A 16,926-nucleotide genomic window follows, 5' to 3' on the forward strand; every position below is an offset into this window, starting at 1 on the left:
TCCTTTGTTTAGCTGTCCGGCTAGCAGCTGCGTGACCTGCCCTGACCTGCTGCACGTACACATCACAGATAGCCTACCTCGGTCAGTAACTCAGTAACTCAGTTACTTGGATTAGTAACTGTAATATAAGCACTTTTTTGGAAATTGGAATTGGAAATCCTCGAAACTACTTGTTACTGGTTAGAGTAATAATATTCTAGTAATATACTACTGAGTAATGTATTATTGGCCAACACTGGTTGGCATCACTCACAGAGACATAAAGCCAAAGAACATTCTTCTGGATGACAAAGAAATAGAAAAATGAAAGAAAAACTTTAATTTGCATTTATTTTAACCATCATCTGCTGTTGTCCTTTGGCTTTAGATAAAGTGAAGCTGACAGATTTTGGCCTACATATACATATACACAGTGTATATGATGTAATGTGATGGTGCATGCTTCATAATACGACACATACAGAGACAACAATGGAAATGTGATGTGATGCAGCTACATATAATGCTGCGTATGAGTTTTATAATGATTTTTTTTAATGAGACTCTTTTATCTGACAGTTCTATCTTTTTTGTGATGAACTTAGATGAAAAACTTCAGTCAGAAAAATAACATGAGCTAATGCTTTTAAATGTAGAGCATGCACAAGTCATATCCTTGAAATGGCAAAACTAATAACAGCATGTAAAAGCATTTAGTTCTCCAAAAACTGAAGTGGTATATAATCATCCTGGGTGTCATCACCAAGGACAGATTTGAGAAAAGGAACAACTCTGAAAAGATTAATATGGAAATCTCTGGCGTTCTCATCAGATTCAATGACACCACCAGAGACACACTTAGCTGTTGTTCCCCAGCTGACCAGTGCAACCTGCAAAAGAAACCACTGGTTACTTTATACTCTCAACAATGAGTTCAAAATTACATTCAAAGTACTTTCCCTAATTTATTTCCATTGAGTTTAATTTTCCTTTTGACTGATATTTGCTACCAGATTTTGACTAACTCGTGATAAAGTTTTAGAAAAGGCTGTTGACCTGTATTGTGCGATGTTCATAGTTCTTGAACACAGCACCTCCACCATCACCTGTAACAACAAGTACACACACACATGGTTACACCAAAAACAATGGACCTCAGTTACTGTGCTGAAACAAAAAAAAACTTTAAGGTCTTAATTGACAAGCCTCAAAAACCTAAAGAAGCATTTTTGTGCATTTGAACATTTAGCTATTTACTTGTTACCTCGAGTTAGTTGTAACTTATCTCTGTGGTGAAACAGACTGCAAAACAACAACTTTTATGTATATTTTATGAGTCTCAAGCTTAAGACTTTGGAAATTAAAAAAAAGCATTTTTGTGCATTTGAACATTTAACGTATCCTCGGGTGTTTTAACATTTTCCTTACTTAACCTAAATCAGACACAGATGCTCCCCTACTGTCTGAATGCAATTTGAAGTTACTGTGTGTTTGTGAAATTAGCTTAGATCAATTCAAGGATGTTTATGGGATAAGCAGGAGCTTGTCTTGAAGTAGGGAGTTAACTTTTATTCATGTAATAGTAGGAACATACCTATACATGCTGTATGATCTCTTTGTGGACTCAGACCGCCAGTGCACAGGAAGTTATCAGTCACGACGTCCTTTGGATTATATGTTGTTACGCCTGGTGCCCTCAGTGCATGTCTGATGCATTCGTCTCTCTGCGTTGATAAATTGGAAGAAGACCCATACAGACAGTGAAACATAAAGAAAGCACACACACACACACACATACAAGGCACAACATAGTAACTTAAAACTCACATTGTCGCCAAGCTTTGCAAGGACATCTTTTTCATCCACTATGTTCGCTGTTCTGGTCAGGAAAGTGAATCTTTCAAGCTGATTCTTTAACAGGAGCTGCTCTGTATTTAGAGAACACAAAAACAATAAATAAATTGTACCTGACGGTCAAGAGATATTTTATTTTAACTTTAAAGCCTCACAGCCTGGGTGAGCTGTGCTGCTCACGCACAGCTGAGGCCATGCTTCATTTATAGATTCGGCAGCTCACCCTTTTTTTCTGCGTGTTGCACACGGTTCTTGGCAAAAATAGACAGGGAAAATGACCTGGTGACAGTCATATCGACAACATACCAACAACATGACACCTTCTATCAGGCCTGGAATTTCATAATTTGAAGGAAAAAGCCACTTGGCCTCAGGTATTGTCAATTTTTTTTAAATGAAACAATGACTTTAAGTCCACAGATTTAATGAATTTAATTTAAGGGTTAAGGATGATTTTATTTTATTTTTTATTTTTTCCTAATTTGTTATCCATGTACGGGGACACTGGAAGTCAGAGACAGTTGGGGGTGTTGAGAGAAGGTCAGTTTATAAACAGTATTGATATCATGTTAAATGGTGCACGCGATTCATGTTTTTTCTATTAATTTGAATGGCCAGTATATTTACAATGACAATATCTCAAAATAATGAATTATTATTAGGGATGGGAGATATGACTTATAAATACTACCAAACTCAACAACACTATAAACATGGTGATTAAATAGTAGCACTGGGTGACGTTTTTATATTGATTTTTATTGATATTGCAACATTATTGTGGAGATGACTGTTGGGGCTCTCACAAAGTATTATTACAATGAGGTTTTTGATAAATAATCATCAGTAATGTGGATATAATGACTAAGTGGGTAAAGACAAGTAATAGAACAGCTAGAACAGTCTGGTAAGTTCAGAAAATTACATCACTTTACTGTACTGCAGCCTGTACAACCAGGAAAAGTCAATAATTATGCCATATCATGATATAAGGATATTAACAATCTAAGATGGTATCTAGTCTCATATGACCATATTGATATAATATCTTTAGATCGCCCAGACCTGGCTTTACTATTTTAATGAACTTTCCTTTTACTTTAAGATACTAAGTATTTTTTTTTCTCATTTCTCACTGAGTTTCTCTTTACAGTGACTACAGTGTGTCCATATTCACACACTTCATTTCTCATGCTCGTCCTGCTACGAGTCTGCATCACACATCACATGTCACATGTCATATCTATGTCCTGTCGTCAACACCGATGTGGGTTGTGCCTCCTTATATTTGACATTGGTTGGTTTGTAGACAGGCAGGTGTCTTACATTGAAGTGTTTACAGTTTGGCAGGTAGCCTGACTTCAGGGGCTGTTTATGGAGAGATGCTGGTGTCAGATTTGCCTCTGTTCCTCATGGTGCAGTGTTGTTTGGCTCATCTCCTACAGCAAATCCCGGGTGATACTGCTCTGCTTTGAGCTTTGCATAAGGCAGCTTCGCTTTGTTGAGGTAGGCTGGCTTATTTTTATTATAACCTCAACCTGCTTGTATTTGGCCTCTAACTAATGCAGCTCTTGTCTTGGTCTCTTGGTTTCCACTTAAGCTGCGGCCATCCGGCTCTCCTTCCTCCTGCTGTTTGGGAAACTGCGCCTGTGCTGTCTTGTATGTATATGTTTGCATTACCTTTAATTCAATACAACTTGTAAGTGTTGGTGTGCTTGTGCACTTTGTAGGCACAGGCATGCCAGTGGCTGCACTGTGGGCAGCTCTTCTTCCAGCCTCTCTGTCCTGGTGCACCTGCTGTTTTGTGTCTACAAGCTGTCTCTAAAAGTACTGCATTGACACCAAACTTCTGCCTCTTCACATACTGTTTCTACATTGAACTTGCTTCCCTGACACCTACACTTGTACAGTTCTGTATCTACAAAATCTACATCTGCAATAGAGTCCCTAAGACTGTTTTCTCCCCAGATTACTACAGTAAACATTGTTTGTTTATTGATTGCCCTGCAGCTTTAGTCTGCGCTCTTTACAGTAGAAAATAAACTGACATTGTCCCTGTATCATAGTTGTGTTTTGCTTTTCTTTTTCTTTTTGGTTCTTTTTCTTATATTAAATTTTTGTTTGCTTTCGTTCGGTGTGTGTCTTTGTGTCTGTGTGTTTATGCATGTGTGTATTTTATGTGAATATTTGTAAATTGGTCAATAATTTTTGCCTATCCTGAATATTAAATTTTGAGTATTGCCTGGAGTGCAGGTCCCCAGATGACATTGTCGACAACCTAAAATTAAACCAGTCTCCCATTTTGCCTATGCTGTCTTGTAAATTTGGCATTAAATGCAATACACTAAATTGCTTCTTCCTTAAAAGACACTGTGCTGGGATACACATTTTATTACTCAGTCATTAATGGCTGTGTGTGCTGTTTATGTATATGTGAAGCCTGCTTTGGTCTACCTCTGTCTGAAATCTAGGACCTATTGTTTCAAAAATGACTGAGAATTTGTATTTTTTATTATTAATCTGTCACCAGTGTAAACTGCACACCATGCCTGACAGGCATTTTAACCACGGGAGTGTAGGGCTTATTTAATTATGATCCATTTAGCAGGACCCGTTAGAGAGAGAATCAGTTTACACAAGAAGATGAGAATTTCTTGATAGTTTCAAAGACCCAGTTGTGTGACGGTGAACTTACAGCTTGTTGGTAGAGTGACCTCACCTTGTTGCCTGCAGGTAGAACTGCCACCCAGTTTTAGAGCAACACTGGTTTCTTCAGTGCAGGGAATGCATATAGGTCTGAACAAGATATCAAAAACAATATAACATGGGGTGAAAAACTTTAACACAAAATATTTATTTAGCTTATTAGTTTTATTATCACTATTATAATTATTATTTAGTTCTCACCTGACTTCATGGGAGATTTGAACATCTTCCTCCAGCTGGACGAGAGCCACATCATAGTCGTAGAACTTTTTAACACCCAGATTCACTTTAGCTAATAAATCATAGTTCGGGTGTAATCTGAAATTTTTCACTCTTTTCACTGTAAAACACAACAAAGTATTATTATTGCTGAGGAGGATGGAGAGCAGAAAAAAATTCAGCAAACTTATTTCTTTTACATCAAAATGCTTGACTCCAGTGAATATAAAATAATTAATAAGGTTACGGTTTGACTTTGAAACTACAAAAGCAAATACACATTTATCATTACCTTTTCCACGTCCATCATCAATCTCAACTGTGATGTGCCCAGGTTCAACTCCAAATGGGAAGCAGTGAGCAGCAGTCAAGACAAACTGAGGGGCCACCAGAGAGCCGAGGCATTTCTTTGTTGATCCGTCAAAGGTCTTAAGGTTTAAATGGTAAAAAAAAAAAATAATATAATACAGTTTAATAGTTATATAACACACAGAAGCAAAAAGCAAATTTCACACAACTCAACATAACGTGGCAGCATTTTAAAACAACAACAAAACAGTTTTTAATGAAATCCTACATCTGTAGATCTGACTCAACTGTGTTTTCACTAAGCCAAATTTTTCTGAACGACGTCATTTTCCTCAGTGGAAAAGTTTATTCTTCTGATTTTACTGATTGCTGTGGCGAAGCACAAGGAGTGAAGAATTGTTATGCGAAGGATTGTGAGATTCAGACAGTCAGTCTTGCAAACAAGTTTCAGAGATAAATTCTGAGGATAAATTAAGTATATAAACATTCACCTGGATATAAATGAATGCCATCCATGGATACAGTTTCCTCTTGATTTCTTTGTTAGTTTTGTCACGTTCTGCATGGTCCTTGTGAAGACCACAGAGACCCTTAACTTCATCTTCATCTGCATAAATAACCCAACAAAATCAATGTTAATCATGTTCTATATGTGTGTGTGTGTGTGTGTGTGTGTGTGTGTGTGCATTTTCTTTACTTACCAATTATTTCGTCAAAGGTATCTTGTAAATTTCGAATGTCCTTCATTCTGAAGTAATGCCGGCCACCAGTCCCTGCTGTGAGGGGCTGCAGGTCATCATCAAAGATTTCAGCTCCAATGCCAAAAATATAAATGTCTGTAACAGAATGAAATTGTGTTCAGTGACTTAAACACAATGGGCCTCATGCAAGAACCACTCGTACGAACAGATTTGTTCTTAAGTGGTGCGCACAAGTGATTTAAGAGAACTTGCGGCATTCACCAGTTTTCTCATGTTTTGAATTTTCTTTCAGATACGAACACAAGTGGTCCCAACCTGTCGTAGAGTCATGTGCAGTCAGTCTGCTGGTTTCCAAACTGAAGTTTTTGACCAATGACTGTATATTTCATTACTTTGAAGATATTTTGAGTTTGAAAACTAAATTATAAATTACTCCTCGTAATTATATTGACACTATTCTGTTTGACTACATTTCAAATTATAATATAATTATAAATTTACATATAAAGCCTCTCATCCTTCATTCAGTGATCTATTATTACCTGCTGTCAGGTGTATTGGTCGTCTATCTGCACACGTTTATCTGTCAGTGTCTGTCCAGGTGAACATCCTCACTTATTCTGGGCCCTTGTCTCCATGATGGAAACAACTTTCAGATATGTTGAGGTGAACTCAACTTGACTCCTCCTGCTGCTGTAGTCACTGATCGCCCCTTACTGTGGCTATGGCGAGTCGTTTTTTTTTCTTAAGTAATTTTCATATCGAGACGTCCTTTTTTTTTCAGTAACAGTCTGACCCTCAGGTAACATGGCATTTACAGCACTCTCTTTTCCCGTTTCTTTGCTTTAGCAGGTCTTTTAATTCCACTGCTGATGCTGTTAAAATAAAAATCCTTTGTGGATCTCTGAAAGCAGGACGCCAAACTCCAAACTCATAAAGTTCTTCTTTTTTCTCTTTGATGGCATTTTCATGAATGAACACTTCCTGACACATGGAGCAGGAAGCACAGCCATATATGGTATCATTTGGGTGTTAATTATGCTAATTTACAAAGTCTCGTGCACGTGCTGTCACGTACGAGGCCTTCATACAAAAGAAAGTAAGAAATTTAAGATAAGAATATGAAAATGTTGCATGAGGCCCACTGTGTTGCTCAGGCTCTTCGTTAGCCATTATTGTATAATAGCAAGGTTACTTACAACATAATAAGTGACAGCATCCAAGCCGACTGATGAAAATCAGCATCAGAAATCTGCACAACAAATTAAAATTAAAACTCACCAAGATATTCTTCTCTTGATTGAGTCTGACCCTTGTATACCATGTCCTTTATTTTTGCCACAGTTGTCAGAGGTGAACCACCCATATTATAAATACCTAAAAGTGACAGAAACCAGTGTGTTAAAATGATTTATAACATAGAAAAACAAAAGCAAACAGCTTAACAGAGGATTATCTAATATATTTACTGTACTGAATCATATAATGATCATGATAGGTCGTCAGAGATGAAATAAACATGCTCAATTAAAATATTTGCTTCTTTGACAACAACGCTACAGCCACGGTGCACTCCTTTGAAATTGCTATTCTGGGCTGTATTAGCTGTTTTTGTTTGTTTGTTTCACATTTATTAGAGTTCATATTAATGCCGAATGCTCGCTGAATGAGTTCTGTGAGTGTCTGTTTATGAGTCATAAGAAATCATAAATCAATACTTTATGAGTAGATGCTTATGACTGTTAAATTGAGCAATATGTTTATGGCAAGGCAAGACAAAAAGGCAGGCAGTCACTGAACTCAAACTCCAGAGTGTATTTTCAGAGCAGTGGGCTTTTGTTTTCAGGATAATTCAGAAGGAGGAGGAGAAGAAGAAGAAGCAGAAGAGCCAGAAGAAGTAGTATTATAGCTATTATATATGATAGGTATGCAGTGATGGGTAGGGGCCAGGCATTTTGAGGAGGAAGAGGAAGAAGTGGAGGATGAAGAGGTGGAAGAAGGGGAAGAAGAGACAAATACGTGAGGGTCTATCAGCAGAACTGCTCAGAAGAAGCAGAGGCAGCAGCAGAAGAAGAAGACTGATAAAAACAAGAAGTCTTGCTTTACCCAAGTTTTTGAGGGGAAGCCCAGAGTCTCAAACATGGCATTGATGTTTGCTTCATGTATTAATGTGCTTCAGTGGATGTTTCAGTCAGATGCTTCATGTACAACATGCGTAATTCACAAAGTATGTTCAGGGACAATAACAATAACTATTATTATACCAAGAGGCTGAAATTACCGTCTGTGAAAATGATGAGGACGTGACGATGTTCCTTAAAGGCCACCTGTCCAACCATCTGCTGTATGATTGCCATTCGTTCCATGAAGGTCTGAAAGACGCGGTTGAGATCTTTTCCACCAACTGTGCTGTCTTTGAGTCAGAACACACATACACATACACATACAAACACACACACACACACACAGTAAAACATAGATGAAGCCGAGTGGTGTGTGCAATTGGTTAGGAGAACTTGTCGCATTCACCAATTTTCTCATGTTTTGTTTTCTTTCAAATAAAAGCACAATTTACAATTTACTGTAGGAGTCAAGTACAGTCAGTCTGCTGTTATCATAACCATTTTTTTTTCCTAATGACTGTATATTTTATTAGCTTGAAGACATTTTGAGTTTAAAACCTAAATTACACTTCATATTTATGTTGACATTATCCTGTTTGACTACATTTCAGATTGAATGATGTATTATTGCCTACTGTCAGGTGTATTGGCCATATATCTTAACATGCAGGTTTATGATTTGATCGCCCCTTGCTGTGGCAAGCCCTTTTTGTTCTTCTTCTCTTTGAAGCCGCTTTCATATCAAGACATTTCTCCTAATCTTCTTCTTGTAACAGCACTCGTTTTTCCCATTCTTTGCTTTAGCACGTCCCTTAAGTCCACTGCTGACACCGTTAAAATGGCAGATTTTCCTTCATGGATCTCTGAAAGCAGAACTTAAATCCCCAAACTAGTGAAGTTCTTCTTTTTATTCTTTGATGCCAATTTCATGATTGAAAATTTCCTGACATATGAGGCAGAAATTGTAGCCTTATATGGTATGATTGGGGTGTTAATTATGTTCATTTACAAGTCTTGTGTACATGCACACAGACAGAAAATTTACAGTTATCTGAAGTTACAAGGCTTGCCAAATCTGACATTGCATGTTCATACGAGCCCTTTGTATGAAAAAAGTAAGAGAAATTCAACATAAGAATATGAAAATGTTCTTGCATGAGCCCCATGCTGCAAAGGTTTCATTTCCACTCTCTATAATATAATTTGTGATATCACCACTCACTGCAAAATATTAGGAGTCTGGGAGAACGATACTGGAGAGGAAATGACAGATGATCAGTGGAAAACGATACTCGACTTCATATACACCTCTCCCTCGTGTGCAGGGTACAGCTTGATACAATTCAAAATTGCTATGAGAGCACATTTGACAAATGCAAGACTGGCGAAAATCTTCCTTGATGTAGACTTTTCATGTCATCCCTGTAAAGGTCACCCAGAAGATTACATACACATACTATGATCCTGACCCAAACTTGACACATTGGACCATTGTCTTAAACGCCTATACTGAGATGAGATGATTATATTTTGATTTACTCCTGACACTCGCTCCCTTAATGGCAAAGCTCATGTAATTATTGTATTTAATTACCTAATTACAAGACTTCTCATTCTTCTCTGCTGGAGGGAACAAGCACCTCCTAATTTCACAACATGGATTAGAGATGATGTGCATTTTTTGAAATTTGAGAAAAACAGACATCCTCTAAATTGGTTCCTTGCAAAGGTTTAGAAAGATTTGGACGCCCTAGAGTGCTATGAGCGTTGTCTCTTTCCTTCTATCTGTCTTTATTATTTTCTATTTTTTCCTGTTTTCTTTCTTCCCATTTTCTTTTTTCCATTTTCCCATTTTAGCCTTACTGATTCACTTACTTTCAAAAATGTAATTTATTTTATGTATTTTGTATGCAAACACCTCATTGGCCAATAATCCTTGTGAAGATTTGGACTTAAGGGGACAAGTGGGGATGGTTGAATAATGCAGCTGTTCTATGCTTGTGTACATTTTGAACTCTAAAATAACCCACAAACAAATATATGTTATATTTAATGGATAACCAAAAACAAACAAACAAAAAAACCCACATAGATCAAACTGTGTATTAAAACAATATTTCTAACAGTTCTGATCCGTTTGACTCACCGCCTTTTTGAAACTGTTCCATCTCCTTCTTTACAGTGCCTAGGGGTATCCTGCCTTGGAAAAAATCAACAATGTTCACAATTTCAAATATGTCACAGCCGAAAAAGAGGATTTCATAGTTTGGAGTCACAGCAAAGGATGAAATCTGTGGAGACATAAAGGCTGTGTTATATTAGTCATTCAACATGCCCTCATGACTTTCATTTTCATCTATCTATCTATCTATCTATCTATCTATCTATCTATCTATCTATCTATCTATCTATCTATCTATCTAGGGCTGTCAATATAATGCATTGATGCTGATTAAAGTAACATAAAGTGTAACTTTATGCATATATTTTAATAATCTATTCTGCACATTTTTGGCTAAATTATGAGCTTATGTTCAATTAAAAAAGACATCTAGAAAAATGTCTGAAGATTTGGAAATAAAAAGTTTATTTGTATGTTAAGCCACAGAGATGGGCGAGTGGACGAATATATAAGTTATTATCAGCTAGTAGAGTTTTTTTGCATGAGAGTGGGGACAGGCTTGCGTTGCAATGAGCTAAATAGCCCGTTAGATAGGGAGCATTTTGCTAACATTAACTGATGTGACATCTCTTTTACAGGAAAAGGAGAAAGTTGACTGAGGTACCAAGTGTTCAACTGTCATGAGAGCACAAAGCACAAAGGAGCGGCACTTTGAAAGGTTCCACTAAGATAAAGGGAGCAAAGTTGTAAGTAATTTGCTGTTGATTTGATCTGAATTAGCGCTCCAAAGTTTCTGCCATATACTGTTCATACTCATACTGTTCCATATTCGTTTCATTTTGAATAAAATTTACTTGGCTCCAGTGTTATTAGTCTTTTTTCCTTTTTAATCAAGAGGAAAGTTGTTTGTTTCTTACCTTTGTAATGAGTTTTGTGACAGCCTCTCTCGCAGCATTGCTGTCTATAGGTCCGAGGCCTTCAGAAATATCCACTGCGATATAGATGTTAAGTGTCCCATTATTTGACAGTCTGATTCTTTTCCCCTCCTGTGTATCACCTGAACAATCCACACAAATGTGCCAGATATGTTATTTGCTAAAGTCATATATATATTTTATATAGAGAAACGTTTAAAGACAGAAAAGACAGTAATGTGTCACAGGGAGGAACATACTTACACATGTTCTTGTTTGATATGAAGTATTATGTTGTTACACAGAGAAGTGAGTTTTAATGGCGTTAATGAAAAAGTAGTATAAAGTTACAGTATAAATTACTAAATGATCATATATTTGCAGTGACTGACTCATGGTATCTGATGGGCAGGAGTGAAAAAAAAAATGGCACCAGTATGTCAAAAGTCATGATGCATTTCTGGTGGGTTAGGGTTAGGATAGTTCCAGGCCCTGGTTTAGATTAAAGTAGTTGTCTTGTTGTATGACTACATCTCTATATATATTTAGAGACAGCTAATTAACCAGTTTTCAAATTTGTAGAGCAGCTTATATGACCCTGCATTGCATTTTCTCCACTGGAAGGCACCCCAGAGGACACTTCATCCAGTTTTCTCCACAGAGAGGACTTCCTAGAGGGCACTTCACAACATTTTCTCCAATGGAAGGGCATTTAAAGGGCATTTTGTCACATTGTGTAAGGGCTATCCCTGAAAACACTTGGTCAAGTTCTCTCTGCTGGAAAGGCAGCCTAGAGGGCAATTTACCATGTTTTCTACACTGGAAGGACATCCCCGAGTCCACCAGTGTTGTTCATTTGTTTTGAATTTAATGGAATAGTTCATCCAGAAATTAAAATTATGTTACTACTCAACCTCGTTTAATTTTTTAGTCCACAAAACACTGCTGTTTCACAGAAAAGTAACATTACAGAATCTCCCAAACAATGGGAGTGAATAGTGACCAGTTTTCAAACAGAAAACCAACAACCAAAAACAACAACCATAAATGCCTCCATACTGCTCGTCTGCCATAATGCAAGTCCCCCAAAGCTCTAACTTGGATTTCACCGGACAAGCAGTATGGAGGCATTTTATGTTTTCCTTTCCAGTTGTTTTTCCTCTTGAACTCTGGTCACCATCACTTTAATTGTTTAGGAGATTCAGCAACACTGTTTTCCTCTAGAACTCTATCAGTCTTTTGTGGACTAAAAGCTAAATCTGACCTTCAGTCTGCATGAGGGTGAGGTTGAACCCTCATGCAGAACCCTCACCCAATCCCTTCAACAAACTATTTTTTGCCTCACTACAAAAATATGATGTAGAAGCAGAAATGATCGTATTTTTAACTTACCCATTGTCTCCAAAGTGGTGAGGTCTGCTTTTATTGCACTGCCAAATGCCTCTGAAACCTCCAAAGAAGTGTCATAGGTGTGTTTGTCTGTTAGAAGCAAAAGTTACATAAACAGAATTATGTAATACTTGAGACAAGGTGGAGTGGTAGCAAAGAAAAAGCAGGTAAAAGTACTTGACCATCACCACAGAGACTGATGTTCGACTCTCAGTAGTTTCCGGCAGTCTTTACAGGTGGGAAGCCAGTGAGGGATCGCATCCTTGTCCCTGGAAGAGATGCCTCACCAACAAATAGTGGTATGTAGGATCCCTCTCTGTCTTCCCACCATCACCACCATATCAGGTGTCTGTGTTTTTGAAAGGGTAAGGCTTGAATGTCCAGCTGGTAAGTTAAGGCTGGTTTATGCTTGATCCGAATGGAACAGGCCACCCCTAAAAATGAAACTATGAGTGGCAGAACTTTAGTTCGAACCAAACTGGACTTCTTCTTAGGTGCAATCAGTCTTAAACCTGAGTAGCACCCAGCCTTCCAAAAACCAAGAATAAGATTCTAGTGATTAAGATAAACATGAGTAGTAGAGATAGAAATCGTAAATTAATGCTATTCCAACATCAACATTTAATTTTGACGCTGCTTCTCAATTCCTACACAAATTTCACTTACATTAGTGTCTTCTTAAACTGTATACAGCAAACACCTACCATTTATCGACCCAACTATCTGTTGGCACCTGAGTGAAACTTTAGAGTTGAATGCATGCATGTCTTGTCTCCTAATGCATTTGTGAGTCGAATAGATAATAAAAAAGAAATGTTGATGTATATGAATTGTAACATTTGAGTGTTTGAGAGTTATGGTGACATTGGCTCCTGTAAATTAACTTGACAACCTCAGTCATTGCTTCTGAATGTTGCAGCATCCTTTTTCCGGTGTATATATTAAACTGTTTAGGTTACCAGCAGACCATTTCGTGGTTTGATAAACTCACACAGAACATCAACATTATTTGTAGGTATCAGTCTTACAGTAGCATGTCGGCTCTTTTCCAGTCCAATAGCCGTTTTCCTGACAGACTCTTTCACTGGACCCCACCAAAAACAAGTTTCCATTGCAGCTGTATTTCACTCTGTCATTAAATCCAAACATGTTTCCTATTCTTGATGCACCAGCTGGGATACCAGGGTCACTGCAACCATCTCCTGCTATAGTGAGAAAAATGACAAATATAAGTCATTAAACAGTCATGCATGAGGATGTATTCAAACCTGAAAGAGAAAGGAGAGGGAAAAAGAAGGTTGACTGCTCTTCAGGACTTACAGTCACGGCTACAGATGGGAGTGGAGCCACTCCACTTCCCATTTGGTAAGCAGACACGTCTGGATGAGCCTCGCATTGTGTGTCCAGAGTAGCACTCATACGTGGTCTCATTGTCCACAAAGTACCTCTCCTGAGGAGGGGAGACGTCTCCATACTCCAGCACATTGGGGTCTGGGCATTCAACAACTGCAAAGCAAAACAAAAGGATCTGAGTTCTCATGTAGAGCAGGTAGCCTGAGGCAAAGTGAGAAACATCACTGTCACATCACTCACGCTTGCATCTCTGAGGAGCAGATCTCTTGGGTGCTGGTTTCCAGGAGCCATTAGGCTGGCACAGGCGGGTCAAAGCTGGGTATGGGTAGTAACCCTCGGGACAGTTGTAGATCAACATGCTGCCTGCCTTCAGCTGCTTCGTCAATTTGTAATCACCTCCTTCAATTTGCACATCTGTCTCTGTGCAATTACACCGCACTTTACCTCCTGAAAAATAAAAGTCAGTTTCCGAGCATGCAGGTTTAGTTATGCACTAAGATTTTAGAAAGCTCTCTCCAGAGCCACGTGTGAATTTCTATAATTATATACGTTACATAATGATTAACTCATCTCCACATGGAGTGCTCTTGTTAATACCCAAGTGATATAAAGGCTTTAAGATGTGTTACTGCATTGTTTAAAAGTTAATATACATCTTTTGAAAGCTTAACAAACAAATTTTATAAACTTTCAATGGTGCTATTCCTGTTAGATATCCAAGTTCTGATTTAATTGTCCGTTACTACTGCTGAGAGCCTCAGCACAGTGGGAGAACACTGTGTCGTGTTTGTGTGGGTTTTCTCCTGGCCCTCTTTTTCCCCCACACAATACAAAAACATGGTTACATATAAAATCTACATCTTTTTAATAATCTTAAGTAAAAGTAGCTCACCCATACAGAGGAGACATGAAAGTGCAGCAAGCCAACTCCAGTGGACAGAAAATCCCATGTTGGACCTTCACATGGGATACAACAGAAAAATGAGAGGACTTTGCAGGAGATGTCCAGCTAGACAGTGATTTTCAGAAAGACTGATTGGGTCAACAAACACCATCCTGTTATTTATTAACTTCATGGCAAATAAAAGGAGAGCAACAATAAATCACATCCAAATAATTCCCCCCAGTTTCTTTATCATTTCATTTGACCTTAAGGATCCTATTTAGACTATTTAAAGCACATGGTCTCAAGTACAAGTTTGCAAGCATGCCTGCAATGCATCCTGATACATGTCAGCACCGATGCACAGCTCAGCAAGCAGGAAAGCTGACTACATTTTGAGATCCAGAGATCCACATGAAAGGGGCCAAAGTCTTTAAAGCAGCTGATAGAGACTAATGTACTAATGTGTATGTGTGTGGTTAAATTTGACAGTGTTTCTGTATGGAAGCAACATTAGACAGCAGGATACCAAGAATGATGCATTCATTGTAGTTGGATTTTTTTAAATTTGTGGTTCACGTTTTTAATACATTTAATAAAATGAACATCCCTGTGATGTTAGGGTCTTCAAGTGGGAAACTGCCAGTGCAGATTTCCCAGAAGATCGATTCTGGCGCTCATTCATACAGGTCATGACCCCGTCCAAAGAAATGCTGGAGAATTCCTAGGAAAGGCTGCATGTGTGAGTGAGGCTTGAAATAATTCAGTGTCAATCAACTTGATTAATGTAGAAATAAGCAAGGAACACAATTATATTGATCACTTACTGTATTACTCTTAGTAATTTTTAAAAATCAAAGCTCATTTTAAAAAGTCGTAGGGTCCTACTCCTAACACTTTCTTGGAAGACTAAAGACTAAATTTAGTACAGTTTAGATTACCTGTTAATTTTGACTGTTGTAGTAAAAGTTATTCTGTTTTGTGTGTCCTGACCTTAACGGGGCCATAGCTTCTTCCTTCTCTCCTAAATTGACCCTTTACTAAGCCCCGCCCTCCTTGGTCACTGCTGCGAGGTCTACAATGCTTTCCATTCTTGCACTGCATTTATGCAGTTTACAGTGATAATGGCGTCAGATTTAACATCGACACTGGGAGTAATTGTTGAAACATAAGGTCAAACTCATGAAATGCTGAGTATTGCTCTCCTCGGAGCCTCCTGCAAACCCTCAACATGTAGAGAAATGGAAAGCTTGACCGCACTAGTTATGGTTGCTAACCTATGATTGGAGAGGTACTGTTTGGGGCGGGGTTTTATTGAAGGATCAATTTCCCACCATGTGGACACACATTATGAAACCAAGATTACATGCAAACATTTGCTTCACCCTTTCCCAGAATCTACTGACACTGCTGAGCAGAGCTTATTGACGCATTGCTTCACCACAGTTGTTGTTGATCCTTACAGTAACCTGACTTTCTCTTCCCTAATTTGCTGAATTACTTACTCAGCCAACTTATTTGCAAATACTGTTTGTAGCCATTCAAAAAGGTGTGAAAGACACTCTGTGAAAACACAGTTAGACAGCAGAGGATATTATGTACAGAGTTCTTTATCCAGTAGTTGTTTGTCTGTCTTTGTAGATATTTTGTGTCTTCTTTTGGTTGTTTTGTCTTTTGTGTGTATTTTCATTTCTCTTTCAATTTCTTTTTGGTATTTTTGTCTTTCTTTGTTATTTTGTCTTTTTTTTTTTTTGCAGACTTTGTGTATCTTTGTATTTGTTTTGATGCCATATTTTTGTTGCTACTAGCTACTGTCTAAATCATTTTTTTTTCATGAATCATTAGCTCATGATTTGCAAAGATATGTTAAGACTTCATCTAGTGAGGTACATGACTATTAACTCATTATTAACTCCTTGTTAAGGAATTAATCCACATGTCAGACTTAATTAATAGTAATTTATATGTGTCTGAGTATGAGTCTGTTAGTCAGATAAACTCTTTATTAGCTGCTGTGGTAATCATTAATGCAAGACTTGGTTCTTCATGAGTCATACATTAATTCATTATGATCTGTACATTAGTTAAGCATTAATAAATGCATATTAGTGGGCCACTATTGTAAAGTGTAAAGTATGTGATCATTTTGTGTTAGAAATGTTAGCATGCACTTCAAACAGAGGCTCTGGCTTAAAGCCCCTTGATCCACCTGGCCCTGGAGGCTGTGCTCAGCAGGGACATTCAGTAATATAGCCATGGGTATTTTCAGAAGTTTTGGCTGCAGTCCTCATTCCTCCTCTTCATATTTTCAAGTCATCTGTATAGTTGTATGTATGTATGTATGTATGTTCTGGAATCTTCCAATGCAACTAAT

General features: G+C 37.8%; 1 protein-coding gene across 1 annotated transcript; it reads right to left on the bottom strand.

The window, feature by feature from the left end:
* Positions 1-485: 485 nt before the first annotated feature.
* LOC146318988 (complement factor B-like) lies at positions 486-16,809 on the bottom strand. Its single transcript, XM_084730628.1, has 18 exons — positions 16,762-16,809; positions 13,910-14,162; positions 13,637-13,822; positions 13,345-13,521; positions 12,320-12,406; positions 10,931-11,070; positions 10,038-10,182; positions 8,050-8,181; positions 7,050-7,145; positions 5,769-5,903; positions 5,559-5,674; positions 5,051-5,186; positions 4,741-4,879; positions 4,553-4,629; positions 1,807-1,907; positions 1,574-1,703; positions 1,036-1,085; positions 486-869 (listed from the first exon to the last, which is right to left on the bottom strand). Exons 1-18 carry the CDS (start codon positions 16,807-16,809, stop codon positions 693-695), a joined length of 2,325 nt encoding a protein of 774 aa, XP_084586754.1. The 3' UTR covers positions 486-692.
* Between the last annotated feature and the right edge of the window lie 117 nt (positions 16,810-16,926).

This window comes from Lutjanus erythropterus, chromosome 11 (assembly GCF_056507025.1).
Source record: "Lutjanus erythropterus isolate fLutEry1 chromosome 11, fLutEry1.hap2, whole genome shotgun sequence".
NCBI lineage: Eukaryota > Metazoa > Chordata > Actinopteri > Lutjaniformes > Lutjanidae > Lutjanus > Lutjanus erythropterus.

What these genes read in the sequence shown, in the direction of transcription:
- LOC146318988 (XM_084730628.1), bottom strand. Translation starts at nt 16,809, where the DNA reads ATGGCTATATTACTGAATGTCCCTGCTGAGCACAGCCTCCAGGGCCAG. An exon ending in TCCCATCTGTAGCCGTGACT is followed by an intron (nt 13,522 to 13,636) that starts GTAAGTCCTGAA and finishes TTCTCACTATAG; the next exon opens with CAGGAGATGGTTGCAGTGAC. An exon ending in CACCACTTTGGAGACAATGG is followed by an intron (nt 11,071 to 12,319) that starts GTAAGTTAAAAA and finishes TGGATTGTTCAG; the next exon opens with GTGATACACAGGAGGGGAAA.